This window comes from Cucurbita moschata, unplaced genomic scaffold, assembly GCF_002738365.1.
Source record: "Cucurbita moschata cultivar Rifu unplaced genomic scaffold, Cmos_1.0 Cmo_Scf00025, whole genome shotgun sequence".
NCBI classification, from domain to species: Eukaryota; Viridiplantae; Streptophyta; class Magnoliopsida; order Cucurbitales; family Cucurbitaceae; genus Cucurbita; species Cucurbita moschata.
The window spans coordinates 1529968-1550238 of NW_019268541.1; the positions used below are offsets into that span (position 1 = coordinate 1529968).

General features: G+C 37.6%; 3 protein-coding genes across 12 annotated transcripts; 1 reads left to right on the plus strand and 2 right to left on the minus strand.

Moving 5' to 3' along the window:
• Positions 1-30: 30 nt before the first annotated feature.
• On the plus strand, positions 31-6159 carry LOC111461817 (pumilio homolog 12-like). 10 transcript variants are annotated; one of them, XM_023105499.1, is made up of 7 exons: positions 149-397; positions 764-1870; positions 2129-2393; positions 2465-2627; positions 3073-3236; positions 3685-3943; positions 5592-6159. In XM_023105499.1, the coding sequence occupies exons 2-7, from the start codon at positions 907-909 to the stop codon at positions 5697-5699; spliced, it is 1923 nt and encodes a 640-aa protein (XP_022961267.1). In that variant the 5' UTR covers positions 149-397; positions 764-906; the 3' UTR covers positions 5700-6159. The 10 variants fall into 10 exon arrangements, with proteins under 10 accessions (XP_022961263.1, XP_022961259.1, XP_022961267.1 ...); XM_023105498.1 differs by having other exon boundaries at positions 764-1419; positions 1507-2393; XM_023105495.1 differs by lacking the exon at positions 149-397 and adding an exon at positions 31-111 and having other exon boundaries at positions 835-2393; positions 5592-5699.
• A 1082-nt stretch (positions 6160-7241) lies between these two features.
• On the minus strand, positions 7242-8958 carry LOC111461864 (xyloglucan endotransglucosylase/hydrolase protein 2-like). Its single transcript, XM_023105580.1, has 4 exons — positions 8769-8958; positions 8245-8345; positions 7715-7917; positions 7242-7608 (listed from the first exon to the last, which is right to left on the minus strand). Exons 1-4 carry the CDS (start codon positions 8956-8958, stop codon positions 7242-7244), a joined length of 861 nt encoding a protein of 286 aa, XP_022961348.1.
• Positions 8959-10218: 1260 nt separating this feature from the next.
• Positions 10219-13467, minus strand: LOC111461339 (aluminum-activated malate transporter 2-like). Its single transcript, XM_023104836.1, has 5 exons — positions 13191-13467; positions 12813-12953; positions 12120-12392; positions 10809-10918; positions 10219-10722 (listed from the first exon to the last, which is right to left on the minus strand). The coding sequence occupies exons 1-5, from the start codon at positions 13465-13467 to the stop codon at positions 10219-10221; spliced, it is 1305 nt and encodes a 434-aa protein (XP_022960604.1).
• Between the last annotated feature and the right edge of the window lie 6804 nt (positions 13468-20271).

A 20271-nucleotide genomic window follows, 5' to 3' on the forward strand; every position in this document is an offset into this window, starting at 1 on the left:
AAAAAAAAAAAAAAAAAAAAAAAAAAAAAAAAAAAAAAAAAAAAAAAAAAAAAAAAAAAAAAAAAAAAGGGGAAGAAACAATGGAAAACGTAACACTCCAAATCCATGCAAGTTACTTGATTTCTATCTCCTTTTGATTGATATTTACAAATCTCTCTTTATTTTTCCTATAATTTCTCCTCCTTTAATCCTTCTCTTCTTCTTCACGCCGCCTCTCCTCCTCCTCCTCTTCTTCTTCTTCTTCGCCTACACCGCTTTGCCTTCCCTTTCGATCCCCCTTCTATTCCATTCGATCATTCATGGAAAACCCACATTTTCTTTTCCAACTTCTTTCATAAAAAACTTTCCCTTTTTCCTCCACATTCCCCCTTTTCGCCTTTTGCTCATCGTTTACTGGGTTAGTCTTGATTGATCCTTTTGCTTTCTTTGTGTTCTTGGAGCTCTTGCGATTCTGATTTTGTTTGATCGAGTTCTGTGAGGTTATGACCCTGTTTTTGATTTTGATGATCGAGCATGTTTTTGGGAGTTTTCTTTGTCTATTTGTGTGTGTGTTCTTAGATGACTTTTGGGTTTTTGATCTATCTGAATGTTGTTTTTTCATTGTAATGAAGAAGGGTACACTCTATTAGTGAGCGATCGTGATAAGTTTTATGGGTTTGGTGATTTTTGATTGGATTCTGATTATTGGGTTTTGTTCTAAATTTGTTGTTCTTATCTGGGTTGTGGGATTATAGTGATTTGATTGCTTTTCTTTGCAATGTAGATTGGGAATTTGTTTGAATTATGAACTGATCGTTGAAACTGAAGAACTGTGTGCCTTTTGCTGCTTTATAGGCTGAAGTAGGAACGTTTGTGGTACTGTTTCATTTGTTCTTTAGTTGAGGGGTTTGCTTGTGAGATACAACAATGGAGGAGATGGGTAATGAACTGGAATTTGCTGATCTAGCGAGGCTTATTGGTGATGAGTTTCCAAATGTGGCATCTGGTAATGCACATAATGAAGAACAAGGCTTGTTTTCGGTACCAGTGAGCTCCTATGAAGGGCCTTCGGTTCAAAATTTCGATAGCAATGGGAATTTGATGGATGGAAATATCTCTATGAGTAAACTCCAGCAATTATCTAGGCAAAATTCCATGCCAGGGGACTCGTCCTTGACGCTTGCGTTTGAAAAGTTGAACTTTGGCGATGAGGCGAAGGGGCGTGCTTGGAAGTCGTTGCAGCAGGGTCATGCCGTTCTGTTGGAGGATCATTACTCAGAGAATTTGAATAAACAATTACACATTATGGATCCATCAGTGTTAGCTTCTTGGGGTTCTTCTAATCACTTGAGTAATGGTGTTCATAGCCCTCATATGACAAAATTTAGCCATCAAAACTCTCCTTCCAGACATATACCTGAACAGTACAATAACTGGCAGGTTGGTCAGCTACAGTCTTTCGAGACGTCCTCCCCTGCAATGCCGTTAACCCATGAGATGGCTAATGTGTCTTCTCCAAATTTGCAGTTCCCTACCACACCTCAAATGCAGCAAATTTTCCATAACGGGCGGCCTCCGGTTCGTTACATACATCCGCAACAGATAAATCATTGTCAAATTGGTTGGAATTACAACGAGGAGGATAAGTTGTATAGGATGCATGAGCAGTACCCATACCTGCAGCATCTTCATAAGCAGCAAATTCAATCACATGAGAACATTGCAAGTAGGATTTCATGTCAGAATCGTAAGCAGCCATACTACGAGGTTCCAATAGCTCACCATCTCGAACAGTCTAATTATGAACCATCTTGGAAGACGTCTGCGTTTCATAGGGGTTCAAATCAGTTTAGTCCTGTATTTCCATCACACTATATGGACACAATTCAAGGTATGGAGAAATTTTCCTTTCCTAGAAAGATCCTTGCAAGGAGTCCTAGATTGAACACAGTTGATTCTATGAGGTTTATGTCTATTGGTGCTGATAAATCAGCCAATCATGTCAACCAAAGTAGAATAATTCGCTCAAATAGCTGTGTTCGATGGAACAATTTGACTGAATGCATTTATCGTGATCACTCATCTGCCATGTACTCGAAATCAGCGAGTCTTAAGTTGTTTCCTGAAAGATTTAACTCTGTTGATGAAGTCAGGGGTAGAATATTTCTCATGGCTAAAGACCAACATGGTTGTCGTTTCTTGCAACGAAAATTTGTGGAGGGTACAGATGAAGATATCGAGAAGATTTTCGACGAAATCATCGATCATGTTGTTGACCTCATGGTAGATGCATTTGGAAATTATCTAGTACAGAAGCTGCTTGAAGTTTGTAACGAAAATCAACGGATGCAAATTCTACATAGAATTACACAGAACCACGGCGAACTTGTTATAATTTCATGTGACATGCATGGGTACGCTCTTTTCCTGTCCTTTTCAATACCTCACGGGTCGTATATCCTAAATTCTTCTATCTTTACCACAGGACTCGTGCTATTCAGAAGGTTATTGAGACTCTTAAAACACAAGAGCAAGTCGACATGATTATCTCGGCTTTAAAGCCTGGTATAGTTACTCTGATGAAGAACATAAACGGCAACCATGTGGCACAACATTGCCTCGATTATTTAATGCCTAGTTGCCGCGAGGTGAGGATTATATTTCCCCATCTGTTTCAAGTGTGAAGATACTCACCTTTTCATCTGTAGTTTTGTCGTTTTGAACAACACGGAGGCCATCAGTATCTGTTTGATCATAGGAAACTATAAAATAAATTCCATGCGTGATGCAACGAAGTAATCGTTTTTATTTGCATCTTTCTTGAGATTTTTGCTATTTTCATTCAAATTGTTCCTTTGGTTATTTCCCACTCAAGAACAAGCATAGTCTTCAAGTAAGTGATCTTTGATAGCTCTTTGAACTGATGGGTTAGAACCTAATTTATGATCTGAACTACAATCTATTCTAGAAAATTTGTGGTAATAAGAACGATCGCACGCGGGACGGGAATTTCTCTCTTTCTTTTCTTTTCGTTCATTTCAATGTTAATGTTGTTGTTGCTCGTGTTCTCATCTGTTACTGCTTTCGCTGCAGTTACTATTTGATGCTGCAAGAAATAGTTGTGTTGATCTTGCAACTGATCGCCACGGTTGTTGTGTTCTTCAAAAATGTCTCAGTTGTTCCAATAGCTTAGAACGAGATAATTTAATAAGCGAGATCACTCAAAATGCGCTGATTATTTCCCAAGATCAATACGGGTAATTCTATGCTCTCTCCCTTTCATTTTTCTCTCTCTATCTCATGTTCTTTGGTTTTAAGTACTCCTTTGGTCCCGTACTTTCGATTTTGATTCATTATGGTCTCTATACTTTCAAAACGCTTAAATAGTGATCATTTTAGGACCACAATTAACCAAAATCGAACGTACATGGATGAGATAAGAACGAACATTTTGCAAGTATAGAGGCTAAGTGAACCGAAACTGAAACTAGGAGGATCAAAGTAGTGTGTCTTTTATTTATTTTGGAAACAGCTCAAGAAAAAGTTTTGGATTGATCTAAAATAAGTATGAATATTAAGAATTATTCTCTTTGTAGCTATAGGATCATGTTAGCTTTGTTTTCTGACTCATATTCAACTTCAGTATGAATGTTGGAGTTGATTTGGAACTATGAACATGAACTGACTAAATTAAATTATATGCAGGAACTATGTTGTGCAGTTCATCCTCAAGCTTAATCAGCGATGGGCTATGGAAGCTATACACAAACAGCTAGAGGGTAATTATGGAGACTTGTCCATGCAGAAATATAGTAGCAACGTCGTCGAAAAATGCCTGCTATTTGCATATGGAGGACAACTCCCTAAGATTATGCATGAGTTGATCAATGATCCACAATTTGGTAAAATCATGCAGGACCCATATGGCAATTATGTAATTCAAACGGCATTGGGTAATACAGAGGTTAGGGCCAAGATTTCCCTTTTCTTTTTGGTAATTGTGTTCATATATGAAGAATGTGTGACGCTTTCTATTGTCAAACGGTGCTCGTAACTTTTCAAATTTGGAAACGTTACTATAAAAGTCATCTTAAAGAAATAAAAACTATGCATCCCTCGTTTCAACGTCATGCCAACTATAATTTAGAGAATTTTGTTGAGTAGGTTAGCATAGTTCAACTGGTTCAGGCATATACCTTTAGTGAAGAGGTTAAAGATTCAATTCTCCTAACCCCACGTGTCGTTTAGCTTAAAATGGTGTGAGGGGGTCTATACCTTCAGTGAAGAGGTTAAAGATTCAATTCTCCTAACCCCACGTGTCGTTTAGCTTAAAATGGTGTGAGGGGGTCTATACCTTCAGTGAAGAGGTTAAAGATTCAATTCTCCTAACCCCACGTGTCGTTTAGCTTAAAATGGTGTGAGGGGGTCTATACCTTCAGTGAAGAGGTTAAAGATTCAATTCTCCTAACCCCACGTGTCGTTTAGCTTAAAATGGTGTGAGGGGGTCTATACCTTCAGTGAAGAGGTTAAAGATTCAATTCTCCTAACCCCACGTGTCGTTTAGCTTAAAATGGTGTGAGGGGGTCTATACCTTCAGTGAAGAGGTTAAAGATTCAATTCTCCTAACCCCACGTGTCGTTTAGCTTAAAATGGTGTGAGGGGGTCTATACCTTCAGTGAAGAGGTTAAAGATTCAATTCTCCTAACCCCACGTGTCGTTTAGCTTAAAATGGTGTGAGGGGGTCTATACCTTCAGTGAAGAGGTTAAAGATTCAATTCTCCTAACCCCACGTGTCGTTTAGCTTAAAATGGTGTGAGGGGGTCTATACCTTCAGTGAAGAGGTTAAAGATTCAATTCTCCTAACCCCACGTGTCGTTTAGCTTAAAATGGTGTGAGGGGGTCTATACCTTCGGTGAAGTGGTTAAAGATTCAATTCTCCTAACCCCACGTGTCGTTTAGCTTAAAATGGTGTGAGGGGGTTTATACCTTCAGTGAAGAGGTTAAAGATTTAATTCTCCTAACCCCACGTGTCGTTTAGCTTAAAATGGTGTGAGGAGGTTTATACCTTCGGTGAAGAGGTTAAAGATTCAATTCTCCTAACCCCACATGTCGTTTAGCTTAAAATGGTGTGAGGGGATGGGGACCGTGGGAGGATTACTCTTTGCACTGTCCCATTTTTGAGTCACACTAGCAATATTTTCAACGTCATGCCATTAGGGAATTTTGCTGAGTAGGTTAGCATAGTTCAACTCGTTCAGGCATATACCTTCAATGAAGAGTTAGAGATTCAATTCCCCTAACCCCACGTGTCGTTTAACTTAAAATGGTTAGGGACCGTGGAAGGATTACTCTTTACGCTGTCCCATTTTTGAATCACACTAGCAAAATTTTCTTAGAAGATACGTTTTCTTTTACTGACTGATTGACCCTGAACAATCTTTCTAGTCAAAGATCCTAATGCTTTGGTGCTACTGAAACTCGAATGTAAAATGTCGAAATTTCTCTTATATTATATCGTCCAACTGTTTTCGCACTTTTCTAATGCAAAGGAAGGCTTTTGGAAAACTGATTTGTAATGTAATTAGATGAATGTCTGTTTGTCTGCCATGCAGGGTAATCTTCATACTAAATTGGTCGAAGCGATAAGGCCACATATTCCCGTACTCAGGACAAGTCCATACGGAAAGAAAGTCCTTGCAGTATTTGGAAAATGCAACTAACCGTTTACTCGAGCGCTTCTAGTCATCGTTTCATCTTGGTAAGAAAGCATAACAATTATTTTCCTTCAGTACTTTCTTTTAGTAAAGAATTTAGGCCAGGTCTATCTGGAAACAAACTTATCATAGGTGAAGACATATCCATATCTTCCCTAATCATCGTTTTGGATAAGAGTTTAGGTTGGTCGTTTGGCTCGTTCATTGGCCGTGTTGTTTTTCTTGCTTTTTTTTTCTCGTTTATTCGACATAGTAAATAAATCGGTGAAGGTATAGAAGAGGGTATATGCAGTGTTGTACATTTGTTGGGATTCTGTTTCTGAAGCTCATTGCTTGTAGAAGAAGAGTATATGTGTGAGATATGAGAGGGGCTTGCTTTGTATCATGCTACTGCTGCTTCTGCTGCTATCTTTTTTGGTTGGGCTGTGTAATTATCTCTCCTGTGAATTTATTGCAATTTGGGCTCTGTTTATTGTTCTGTCTCTTGCTTTTTTCGAACGTTTAGAGATCTATTAGACTCTATTAGACGTATTTAAAAGTTTGAGGACCAAATAGATACATTTAGCGGAGTTTAGGGATTGAATTTCTGCTGTCCCTGCCCGTTTCGTAGTGTTCTTCTTCCTCCCTCGTATTTTGTTGTGTACGATCAACAAACCACCAAGTAACTAGCTGCATAAGGAACATCCACACTATTCACTAAGACGGTCTCTAGGACGGCTACCGTTCAAGGAAACGAAAAAAGGAAAGCTCTTTAAAGAGAGGGTTGAGTGAATAGGCTAGCTATTAGCGGATACCGCTCCTCTTCAAAGCCTACCTTCTATGTACTACAACTTTTTCGAATAGCTCCATCCCTCTCTTCTCCTCTTTGGACTCTTACAACTCGACTTTGGATTGCTGCCATTGGGAAAGAGTTGTCCACTCTTCTCCGGATTCTCGCTCGAGGATGGTTGTCTGTCTCGATCTTTACTCTCTTGCTTTTAGGATCCGTTGCAGGCATTGATGCCACTTTTCAGCATTAGAAGCTTGATGTTACTCGACCCATCTTTGAACTTCATTGAGCGCAGAGTCTCAGGAGTCGGGTTTGGTAATCCAAGTTGGTTTTTCTTAATCTGATGGTTGTTCAAATCCTCCACGTTGTTTCGTCTGCTATACCTTCAATATCTTAGATAATCCTTAAATTTTTCTCCTATATAAAATCATCCAATCCTTATCCACAAGTTGAAACGAGCGAGAAACGTGCCAAATTCAGCCTCTTTCGATTTCCTATCCACTCGTAAGTTGTTATCTTCATTGTACGACCAAAGCCGATAAAAGGGTTCGTGTTTATTTGTAGAAACATTTGAAAAGAATACGTCGATCCTTCCAAAGATGAAAACATACGTAACTCACCAGAACGTTCATCTTGAACTAGAAAAACTCACAAACCGACCGAATTCAAACATATATTAGTGAACGTAGCCCCTCAAACATCAAAACACAAATCAAACAAAATTCTTCCATGATTTTTATCTTATAAACTACATAGTAGTTTCATTCTTCCAGCTTATATCATTCAAACTGGCACTCTTTATACAGCTCACGTCCTGTCGGGTTAGAACAATAATCATAGTACACATATGTTCTCTTCACATCCTCGTACAGTTCTTGTTGTCTAGGATTTAGCTGCCATTGTCGACCACTGTTCCATTCCAAGGCCTCCGAATCACAGCGGTTTCCAAATGGGCAGCCAAGAATGACAAAGCCTTTATAATTTGCTTGAAAAGGTGCCTGAGACCAATCCACTTTCTTGCCTCCTGATGCCCACGCCTCGCCATTCCAAATGCTTCCCATCACAACCATTGCTTGCGATGGGTATCTGCCCCCAATGGATGTGTGGTTTTTAAACACTCTTATTGGGATTTCATCTACAAAGAACCTGAAATTTTCATCATAAATACTCAATAGTTGGAGGGTTTTTGCATAATTAATGATTGGGTTTGTTAAGTTTGTGTTCATAGTTGATGGGTTTTGAGGGAACTTACACAATTTGATGGGAGTTCCAAAGGATTGAATAGCTATGAAAAGTTAAGGTTGGATCGAACCATAAACGAAGTCTTTGCTCTCTTCCTCCAGTGTCGTTGGCAAAAATGTTAGTTTGTAGGATATGTTCAGGTCCTTCCGTGCCCAAGAACTCGAAATCAAGCTCATCGTGAGCTCCTGAATCGTTGTCTAGATTTGAATGTAGCTGTATTTCATCGTATCATAATTATTTACATAGATGTTCACTAGCAGGGTGGAAGCATGGAAGTAGGGACGCTTTTGAATATATAACGTTTTGATGCATATAGATATAGATATATTTATATATAGAAAGTGAGACAAGCCGGGACGAAGACGAGGATTATAATCTCCATCCCTGACCCCGTTTTGCTTACGGGAAGAATTCTCAATCCACTCCCTTATTTTTCTACTAATAACATTATCTCGAAAAATACAACACAAAATGAACTCTTTCGAAACAAGTTGATAGATTAAGAAGAGAATGAATGGACTAAAAAAACTAAGATCTTACGTAAAAAGTTGTGACTACTCCTGGAGAGGCTCTTGATGGCAGCTTTAATTTCATCTGAAAATATCCTGAACCGTACTCGAGCTTCGACTTGAAACAAGTTCCTTTATTTTGTTCAATCAAAATTACACGTTATTCTCATATAGCATATTTATAGAAAAAAGCTGTTTCTTGTCGTCGTCGCGGTCAAATTTTAAAGTATATTTTAACCGTAATTTCATATTTGGAGGATAAATCTAGGTTAGCTCATGTATCCCTTATATACTCGGGCATCAGTATATGCGCACATGTAATAAAAACTATGATTTTCAAAGAATTAACCATACCATTCTAATGCAATTTGAATTTTTAAAATCAAAGTTAACCTAATCGAAACTTTTAAAACCAAATTGTTTGACATATTTTTTTGGTCAATATCCAACAAAATTGTGTTGCATAAGCATATCATTATTATCCATTAACGACATATTTTGAGAGAGATTAAACTAAATTATAAGAAAAACGAGAGATTTTCTTTCGATAGAGACCTGAAGCCTGATCAAGAGAGAGTTGAACTTCTGATCCATCCCGTAACCGTACGAAATGATCTTGACTATAGGTGACAAAGTAGTTCTCATCAAACGTAAGTTCTTCGCCAACAACACGATTCTTCAAACAGCTCATAATCATAAGAACAAGAAGTGAAGGGAAGAAGGTGATGATACCCAAGAGTCCCATAATTCTTGTCTCAGCTGATATCAAAGTTAAAGAAATTGATATACAAAATACAAATCTTCCCTTGCAGCTATTTATAACATAGAACATATTTATGACTCAATTTTTTTTCATTGTTCACCATAAATTTAGATGCATGAGTATAAAAATTTGGATTCCAAACAACATATCAAAAGATATTTAAATTAATTGGTAACATATTGTTTAAGAGCGTAAAATAACATGAACGCGAAAACTATATTGACTTGATCTTACAACATGTTCGATGAACATCTCTAGCTACTCGTATTGTATGTCCTTGTCTTTACACATTTCTTATCTCGAGATATTAGTTGTTGTATGCCTTAGTTTGTGACTTCAGAGAACCCATTATAACCCATTATAACCCATTCGAGATATTAATATGATCCGTAGTTTTTCCTCCTATCGTGAGTAGAGATGTTTATTTTATCTAACCTCGAACGAGGAGATTCCCCATTTAGATGAGGAATAGGGGAGGAAGTGAGGAACATTTTTTCTCCTTTAGATAAATGAGGCTGGGGCTGGGATGATATTTCCCGTCCTCATTCCCACCCAATTTCCCGCCCGTTTCATGTAATATAAATATATTTTCAATAATATTAAAAAAAATTACAAAACTAAATTAAAAAAGAGTTAATTTTGAAATTTTGATGGTAATAGTTATGGTTAAAGACTATATAAAATAATAAACCGATAAAAATTACCTGTTAAGAATTTGATCTTGTAACAACCCAGATCCATCGCTAGCCGATGTTGTCCTCTCTCTTTCGGGCTTCCCCTTAAGGCGTAAAATACGCTAGGGAAAGGTTTCCACACCCTTATAAAGGGTGTTTTGTTCTCTTCCCCAACCAATGTAGGATATCACAAATCCCCACGAGTTAATCCCCCTCAATCCAGACAAAAAGTAAATGGTAAATTTCACGAGGATGAATAATGAAATAGGTGGTAGGGATAGGGACGAAAAATGCTTCCCATCCCAGCCCCGCCCCATGAACATCTCTAATCGTGAGGAAGTTTTTTCACGTTAAAATTGACGGTGTGCTTGTTTTTCACCGTTCTACTTGCTATATTCCCCATTAGGTTCATACCCAAAATTGATCTTTAGAAAATAGTGTTTATCCCAATATCGGGATCCCTTCCTTCATTACCGAACGAGCGAAACCTAAAGTTGTCGATCATCGAAAATGGAAGCCTTCCCTTACAAGAAAGCTTAAACTATCTAGTATGGCAACAAAACATTGTTCATACATTAATCAAATCTTGATCAGCCGCTGGCACCACCGCACCCAACGACTCACCCCTTCTAAGATTGGCTACACAACCCAATTCTCGAGTACAATCTGCCACCTTTTCAATGCAACAAAGCAAATCAATTAGCAATGAAACCAATGTGGCTGTTGGGATCATCTCCAAACCCTCAAACCGATGGTTCGCCAAAAGGGAGCTCAGATTCTCGGTTGTGGCCTTTGCCCTTTCAATATGAGCACTTGCCAAGGCTGGTGGTGCCATTTTCTTGATTGCCATTGCTACTTCTTTTAGAGCCTTTGCTGATTCTTTGCACATTCTTAGAAACTCCTCTTTGAATTGGCTCTCAATTTGAATTTGATCGTTATTTTCGAGGTAGACATCGAGCACTCGAACGCGATATGCGCACTCTCGAGCCGAGCTACTGATATTTAGGTACTGTTTCCATGGATGGCGAAATCCGAACTTGCGAGGCCCTGGCTCCCATCTTGCTAGGTTAGCCTAAGTATATGATTGTATTTAGTTGAGTTTTGTAGGGAAAAAAAGGAAGAGATTTTGAGTTGATTTCATGTGTTTGTTTAACTCACCATGGATTCTTCACTTTGTTTTGAAGTTAGAATGGTTTTGTATTTGTGCATGCTTGCTTTGTTCACTTGCTCAACTCCTTGTGATGATCTAAAATATTGAGCTCCAAACTCTGCATGTCATCATGTTTTTAGTTAAACCCTAGGGTTCAAAAGGTGTGTAAAGGTTGGTTATCATGTTAGAATGAATAAACGTGTAACATCCCAAGTCCAGGTTATCGTGTTAGAATGAATAAACGTGTAAAGCCCAAACATGGCTAGCAAATATTTGTCCGTTTTGGCCTGTTACTTGCGCCGTTAGCCCCACGGTTTTACAACACGTCTGCTAGGGAAAGGTTTCCACACTTTTCAAAGGAATGCTTCGTTCCCCTCTCCAATCAATATAGGATCTCACAATCCGCCCACAAAAGTTTCCACACTCTTATAAGGAATGCTTCGTTTCTCTCTCCAACTGATGTGAGATCTCACAATTTACCCCCCTTGGAGGCCATCGTTCTCGCTGGCACATTGCCTAGTGTCTGGCTTTAATACTATTTGTAATAGCCCAAGCCCATCGATAGTGGATATTGTCCGCTTTAGCCCGTTACGTATCGCTGTCAACCTCACGGTTTTAAAACGAGACTGCTAGGGAGAGGTTTCCACACTCTTATAAGGTATGCTTCGTTCCCGTCAGTCTCACGATTTTAAAATGAGACTGCTAGGGAGAGGTTTCCACATCCTTATAAGAAATGTTTCGTTCCCGTCAGTCTCACAGTTTTAAAACGTGTTTGCTAAGGAGAAGTTTTCACACCCTTATAAGGAATGTTTCGTTTCACTCTCCAATCGATGTGAGATCTCACAATCCACCCCTTGGAGCCCAGCGTCCTCTCTAGCACACCGCCCGGTGTCTGGCTTTAATACTATTTATAACAGCCTAAACCCATCACTAACAGATATTGTCCGTTTGGCTCGTTACATATCGCCGTCAGCCTCACAATTTTAAAACATATCTGTTGCGGAGAGGTTTCCACACACTTATAAGAAAGACTTTGTTCCTCACAATAACATGGCTCTAATACCATTTATAACAGCTCAAGTCCACCGTTAGCAGATATTGTCTACTTTGGCCCATTATATCGCCGTCAGACTCACGATTTTAAAAAGTGGACAATATTTACTAGCAATGAGCTTAGACTGTTACAAAACATCTTACCGATCGAGCTATTACGCTAGTTAATAATCCATGTTTTCAACTACTATCCTACAATCATACGTTTGTGCAATTATTTTGTAAGAAGATTATCAAACAAAGTAGCTAAGCTTAAACAATTGTACCTTGTAAGAAGGTGGCAAGGTTTTCAACGTTGTTAACAAGCTGGTCATGAAGATCATTACCAATCCAAATAGGGCAAACAAAAATGCAAATGGAGACAGCAATGAAGCTCCCAATGACAATGGTTAGAAACCTATCAGAAGCAAGCTTTAGAACTTCATCATCTCTATAACTTGACACAGCCACCATTGAAAACGTCAAGATGAATATCAAAAGCCCATAGTCATATCTTGCCTTCATACTTGGGAAGAACCTCATGAAAGATGCTATTGCAGCTGTTTTAATCAAGATCATAAAAAACAATCACTTTAGAACTTAGAACGTAAGAATTGAATCGATCCGAACCGCGACGGGTTTATGTAGTTAACTAAGTTTAGTTCAAGAACTTTTAGATTTAGACGATGAGAAATTGGAGGAAAAAGATGATAAGAGGATTCGGAAGCCATAGAGAAGAAAGGATCAAAGTTACTAAACCGAACGAGCTTTGATACCATGAGAATATTTAGTGAAACCACCACACCTAAACGGTGGTGAAAGTTGTCTATTTATAATTATAGCAAGAGACAGAAATGGAGAGAATAATAAATGGATACAAGATACTTGACTATAATACAAGATCAAATATGATACCTATGGTAAGCCGTAATTAAAGGTTAATAGTAACGGTTTAGACGATGGAGGTATATTTTGTGTACCTACTACAAAGACGAGGGCACCAAGAATGAGAGGCTGGCCCTTATCTCCACATAAGTTGGCTAAGTAATGAGTCCCAAACCCTAGGGCTCCTCCTAATATAGTTGCTATCATTCTATTCAGACCCTTGCCAATGGTTGCACCTGTCACAAAACAAGCCAAACATCCACCAAATTAGGGCGATATAATATTTGTTTTTTAGGTCAATATACGTGTAGCTCGGTCGTGATAATCTCTACTTTTTTTGATGGGTTTTATGTTAAATTCCCGACTCCACGTGATATAACATTTTTGAAGAAAAGTATATTGTTGAAGCTAAATTCATAAAATCATCTTGATCAATAAATTAAGTTTAGTGATCAAATAGATATAAAACGCACCGACTGAGAATTCAAAGACGACAATAACGGTAATAATAGCCCAAATTGCCGAGGCACCAAAACTATCATAAAGAGGCTTAAAGTAGTAGAAAAACGAAGCCAAAGTGATGGCCAAAGCAACTTTGATCGAGTGAATAATTCGTCTCGGATCTCGCCCAACGCTCTTCGTCATTTTCACCATTTCGATCACTTCATGTTCAACCTTCTTATAAACCCTCTTCAGCCACCCTGCACACCCAAAATAAACCAATACTCCTTCGTATCCCTCAGCCGCCATAACCACACAAACAAAGATCGAGCGGGAGAGGCTGTAATTTTCGGGTTACAAAAACGAGTTCTTTGTTTATGTTTTTATAGGAAATAGTTTCATGAAGAAATTATAAGACCATCAAGAAGATTTTCATTTTCTTTGGTGGGGTTGTGTTTCTTGAGTTTTGACCCACCAATGCTAGAAATTCATTTGAATGTGAAATCTTAAAAACGGGTTCTAGAAAACGTTTTTGTTTCATTAGAATTTAAAACGTGCATGCAGGCACATGTATGAAACCGAAAACTATAAGATTAATCATCGGTCCCAAAATAGAAATGAGAAATTCTGTTTCAATGAAAAGTAGGTGAGATTTCTCCCTTGAGATAAACCGAGTATAGGGCAGGAGACGAGAATTGTATTCCCTATCTTGACCAATTACCTACCCGCCCTGTCTCATTTCTAATTTTTTACACATAATAACTAATAAAGTTTATTTATTTTTGTCTTTCAATTATTGTCAGAACTTTTTACAGCTCGACTAGTTTTGTTTCAACCGGCTATACTTTATTTCTTAAGTATAAAGTTACGAAATTTGAATACAAAATAAGTAACTTCGGTTTCTTATAAACTTTACGCAATGTTTTGAGCCTATAATTATAATATTTAAGTTAAAACTATGTTAATTTAATTTAATTTTTTATTATAGAAGACTATGCTATAATATTAAAAGTGACTAAAATATTATATTATATTATTTTTTAATAGAAATTATATTATAAAACGAAGATTATGCATTAGAAAGTTTTTTCCGAAGAATTATTTTTTTTAAAAAATAAAAATGAACGTCTCAATCACTACAAAAAAAAAAAAATTTGTAGGATGAAGAATGAAAGTGAACGGAGATGTAGATGGAAAAGGCTTCTCCATCCTCACCGTACCTTTTATGGAAGAACAAAAAATAAATAGAGATCGTTGTGAAGACACGAAAATAGCTAATATCGAAGGTAGAACGTATGGAAAAACATATAATTGTGAGGGGGAGAAAAAAATATTTAAATTAAATTACAGGTATAAACTTTTAATCTTATTTTTAAAAATTGTCTCGTAAACTTCAAAAAAATATATAATATATCATTAAACTTTCAGAAACATATTCCGTTTATTAATTGATATTTGAACTTTTAATTTTGTAGGTAATAGATACTCAGAAGGTGTCGTTGAACAGCTAGACAAAGTCGGCTTATGAAAAGTCAAAATGGTCATGTGAAATAAATGATTATTCTATAAATTTCAAATATCAGCGTGGAAAATAGGTGGACGGTAGTTGATATATTAATTCTAAATAGTTGAAAATAGTTATAATAACTAAAATACACTTAAATAATTTGATATATATATTAAAATTTAGAGATTAAATTGTTAGAAATTAAATTGTCATTTTTATCGTTGGTGTCCATGTGGATGAAGTAATTGTCAATGTGTTTTTGTAGAAAAGCCAAGAAAATAAATATTCTCACAATGGCTAGAAACCTTTTAGGTATGAAATGATATATTTTTTTTTTGGGTACAAGAATTAATCGAGTTAAAATGGAACATCGTTCTTTAGAATAGCAATTGATGTATTATCGGTTGAGTTGAGAGCAGATCATAGAAGAAACTAAGAGTTCGTTGCCCTCGAAATTTTGAAAAATAATCATTAATTTAAGTTTAATGATGTAATTAATGATATAAATGAGAGTTTTATTTCACAAAATCAAAACTCGAGAATATGAATGAATGACATTGTATTGGTGAGATCTTCCATTAGTTGGAGAAGGGAACGAAAAATTACTTATAAGGGTGTGAAAACTTTTTTTTAGGAGGTTCTATTTAAAACTTGGAGGGAAATCTTGAAAGAGAAAACTGAGAGAGAACAATATCTGCCCGTAGTGGGCTTGAGATATTACAAATAGTATCAGAGATAGACATAGAGCAATGTGCGTGTGTCAGTGAGGACATTGGGCTCCCAAGAGCATGCACGGGACAATGTGCCAACGAGGACTTTGAGCCTCCAAGAATCAGGCATTGGGTAGTGTGCCAGTGAGGACGTTGCGCTCCCAAGAGGCAGGCATTGGACAGTGTGCTGGCGAAAACGTTAGGTCCTCAAGGGAAGTGGAATGTGAGATCCCACATTGGTTGGAGCCAACAAGGACGTTGGGTCCCTAAAGGAGGTGGAATGTAAGATCTCATATGGGTTTGAGCCAACGAGGACGTTGAGTCTCCAAGAGAGGTGGAAAGTGAGATCTCGCATCGATTGGAGAGGGAAACGAAACATTTTTTATAAGAGTATGAAACTCGGTCCTTAGAGAACATGTTTTAAACCTTGAGGAAAAGACCAAAAGAGATGCTAGCGGTAGACTTAGATTGGGCTTTGAATTATTAATCATCGAAAGTACTTACACGTTAAATTCTCGAAAGTACTTGAGGAAAAGACCAAACACATTAAATTCTCGAAAGAACCATTTTTTATCGTATGAGACTTAACTAAACATACTTTGAATTATTATTTACACAAAAATAAATATGATTTTAAAAAGTACTTATTTCGTAGAATCCGGAACATAATCCTCTAAAAATATATAATAATCAAAATTTATAATATAATATATATGGCAATCATAGGGGAATTTAATTCTATTTTCAAATTTGTCGTCCACTATTAACAATCAACGACCAAACCAAGACTTGGTTGGTGTAGATTTTTAGCATAATTTAAGGAGAGTGTCAATTCCATCAGCCGCCATTACTTCCACTATTGTCTTTTACATAAATTTTATGTTACTATAGCTTATGTTCGTCGTCAAAATTTTCGGGATCGAACATTAAAGAGATGGAGCTTTAGCTTCTTTGGATCGTACCTTTTAGAAAATGTGACGACTTTTAGCTTGGTTTTGTTACCTCTCTAACTATATCGCTATTAGGTAGAGTTTTATTGGCTCAATCACTTATTTGTTGAGAAGAAACTTGTAAGATCTAGGTCGGTTGGAGAGAGGAACGAAACATTCCTTATAAGAAGGTGAAAATCTCTCCCTAAAACATGTGTTTTAAAAATTGTGTGGCTGACGGTGATATGTAACTAGCCTAAGCGAACAGTATCTACTAGCAGTGGGCTTGTGCCGTTAAAAAACTAATAATTTCTCTCACCCGTTGTCTACTTTGCTTGGCCTTTTTCTAAAGAGTTGTTGTGTAATAGGTGTATAATGTTCACCGGAGAATCCGTTTATTTTATCATCAATTTGACGAATTAATTTCAAGACAATTTGCATACAAATGGTTTCATAGGTTACTTGTGTTTGTGTTTTGCATGTTTCTTGTTTTATTAATTGAGAGAAAAACCCAACGAATCAACACGACCAGATTGGGTAAACGATCAAGAATGTTTGTCCCGGACCGTACAAACCCTTTCATATCAAAATTTAAATCGAAAAATAAAACCTAACTTATTCCAACATGATTCCAACATGTTTTAAACTATATATAGTTGAATTTTCTGGATGTTGGTGTTTGTTTTGTGGTGTCCAAATCAAGTCCAAGCTGCTTTGATCATTCAACCAAAGGTGAAATGTATTCTTGGCTTCCTCAGACTACCTCTGCCTCTTGTCATCTATCTCTGCACTCTTGCTTGGATACGAATGTCACGACTCGATCGAAGCATACCGAAGCGAGTAATTGAAGCCAAATGAAATTGTAACAGTTCAAGACGTATCATTGTCAACCTCAAAGTTTTAAAATGAGTCTATTAGGGAAAAGTTTCCACGTCCTTATAAAAAATGTTTCATTCCACTCTCCAATTGATTTGTGATCTCACAAGATACCTCTTTGGAAGCCCAACGTTCTCATTGGCACACCGCTCAGTGCCTAGCTCTGATACCAACTGTATACAGCCTAAACTCACTGCTAGCAGATATTGTCCGCCTTAGCTCGTTACGTATCGCTGTCAGTCTCACAGTTTTAAAACCAGTCTATTGGGAAGAGGTTAAAACAAGGATATAACATGTCATTATTTCGAACACTTTCCCTCAAACAAAGTACGTCTCCCCTTAATCGAGGCTCGACTCCTTTTATTTTGGAGTCTTAGTCATTTTTGACCATGCCTTCGAGGCTCACAATACTTTTGTTCGACATTTGATAGGGCATGACTCTGATTCCATGTTAGATGAACACGACTCTACATAATGGTATGATATTGTCTATTTTGAGCATAAGCTTTCATGGCTTTGGTTTGGACTTTCCCAAAAGGCCTCATATTAATGGAGATAGTATTATTTGATTATAAACCCACGATTATTCCTTAAATTAGCTGACGTGGGACTGTCATCCAACAATGTCCAAATATAATAAATTTTAAGGTGTTAGAGAAGAAAGTTTCATTTGGTTTCAAAGAGTTTTGACTTGATTACTGAATTAAGGCATGAGAGTATGGATGTGAAGACTAATGTCACTAAATGGCTCAGAGCCTTTTCTTTAAACGACGATGGAGTTGATTTGAAAAGGTATGAGTTTGATAAGATATTTCCCACTCTCAAGTTCGATAACAATGAAGATGCAATCAAGATGGCGATCTTTTAGTTTATAGAGTATGACATGATGGAAAGGGGAGAGGAAACGACAGATGCATTGGGCGTCATATTTTGTAGCTATCATTTGATGTTACGACTCGATTTTTGAGGTTCCGACGTCCTTCCACAAGACGGATCTACTGTGTAGGGTAACCACTGGCTACCCGCATGATTAACGCTCTCCCACAAGACGGATCCATCGTGTAGGATAACCACTGGCTACCTGCATGATCAACGCCCTCCAACAAGATGGATCTTTCATACAGAGTAATCCTACAAACTATCAAGTCACACGTCTCTAACCAACCTCAGGCCTAACTCAACCGTAGAGTAGAAAAGAAAGTGGAAGTTTTATAGACATTGTACTAGTTGCTATAGGCCTAGGAGGCTACCTTTGTCATCTAGGGTTGTCGTGGTGGTTTTCTAAGTTTCTAGGATGGTTGACCGTATTGACATGGATTCATGTCTCTAGGTTTCTCAGTTTCAACTCCCTGAGTTTGGATCGATTTGGAGCACTAGAGTCACACTCTTTGATTGTCACTCATGATTCTATTCCGCTCAAACTACTGGAGGCGTCCCATCGTAGGCCACAATATAGCTAAACCGACGCTTTCACCCTCGTTTTAAATTGTTTCTATTACTTATTCTCTATCGGGAGAAGTCACATATTCAATCACCTGGAACTAATATATAGTCATGCAGAGTGTGCATACACAATTTTCCATCCACCGTTTCAACATAATTATGTACAAGTAGTAGAAAAACAGTTCATCTCAACACGCATGAAAAAATTCAGTTATGCCAACAACTAGTGAGACTAATCTCATGTTTATCCAATCGTCCTTGGTTTATATCATATCGAATCTATCAACCTATGGTTTAGTCATACTAGCATGTATACATATCCATACAATCCCTACAAGTAATACTTCCTAGAATCTGTGTGGTTACTTACTTGGATGACACATGCCTTCCTAACCTAGCTTTTTCGCGTGTTAGAAGCTATTAAAATTTCTGAAATTTCATTGGTAGGACCCAATTCAAGAAAAGAAAAATTAGGGTTAGTATCAAAATTGAGACAAAAAAAAAAAAAACCGACCAACGGAGGTCAAATGAAGCAAAAAGGAGTCACTCACGTACTATTATGTGTCCCCACACACACACACACAAGGAGGCTTTCCACGGGCGAATAAATCACGCGCATATGGGAGATAAACTCGCGCTAGCCTTGAGACTTGGTGACCACCGGTTGGTGAAAATGACCTTGGCTGCATGCATTCGAATTCGAAGGCACACGAGAATTCCTCTGATTTTTTCACACGCTGACAAGAGTCCCGTTCCATGCTCGTGCTTCATCCCCCCGGTCCGGTCCGGTCCGCGGTCTCGGTCACCAGCGTCTCGGTCTGGTTCAACATGTAGATGTGTGGACCATTTCTATGGGAATATCATGGGATATAATACTAAGAGTGGTGATAGCGAATGATACTTTTGATGGCTTCACGAGCTGTTGGATGATGGTGAGAGATCTATAGTCCACCCTTTATATTCCCTTTATATTCATGATAATGCATCCTCAGTTACGTTGCGATGTGCTTGTTCTACCTACGATCATACGAGACTTCCAAATTCTAAAGGAAAGGTCTTACTTAATTCACTTATTAAAGTATTTACCGTGATAAAAAAAATCCAACCCAATAAACCACCTTAGAGCAAATTCCAACATTTAAATTTAGGACTCATTTGTTGAAGGGAATGATAATAAATATTTTAACAAAACTTATTTCCAAAATTATTTAAAATATTGGCGGTCTTGGTGAAGTTGCCATGGTGATCGTCTATGTCTCTCGGGCTGTTTGACGGTCTTGATGAAGGTTTACATCTCGAGTTAACGTGATTATGATATTCAAGTTTGGTTCGGTCAGGAGCACGGGGTCTCACCCTTTGTTCGTCTCTCACGAATCCATAGTGCTCGTCCTCTAGAAGCTTATTTTTGTGGGGTCTTCGTAGAATCTTCAAAAGGAGAAATGATTGAAAAAATAAATACGTTGATGTTTTATCTTTATTGAATTGTCTTGCACTCACAAAGGTACTCTAGCTTTCTTTTGATCATGGCACTATCTATTCATCTTTCTTCGATCATGACCCTTTCTTTTCTCTAAAAAGTACGTGTAGCTTCCTCGACCCCAAAATCCCTAAAATCCCTGGCAATGGGTCTGATGCTCATATTTGATTG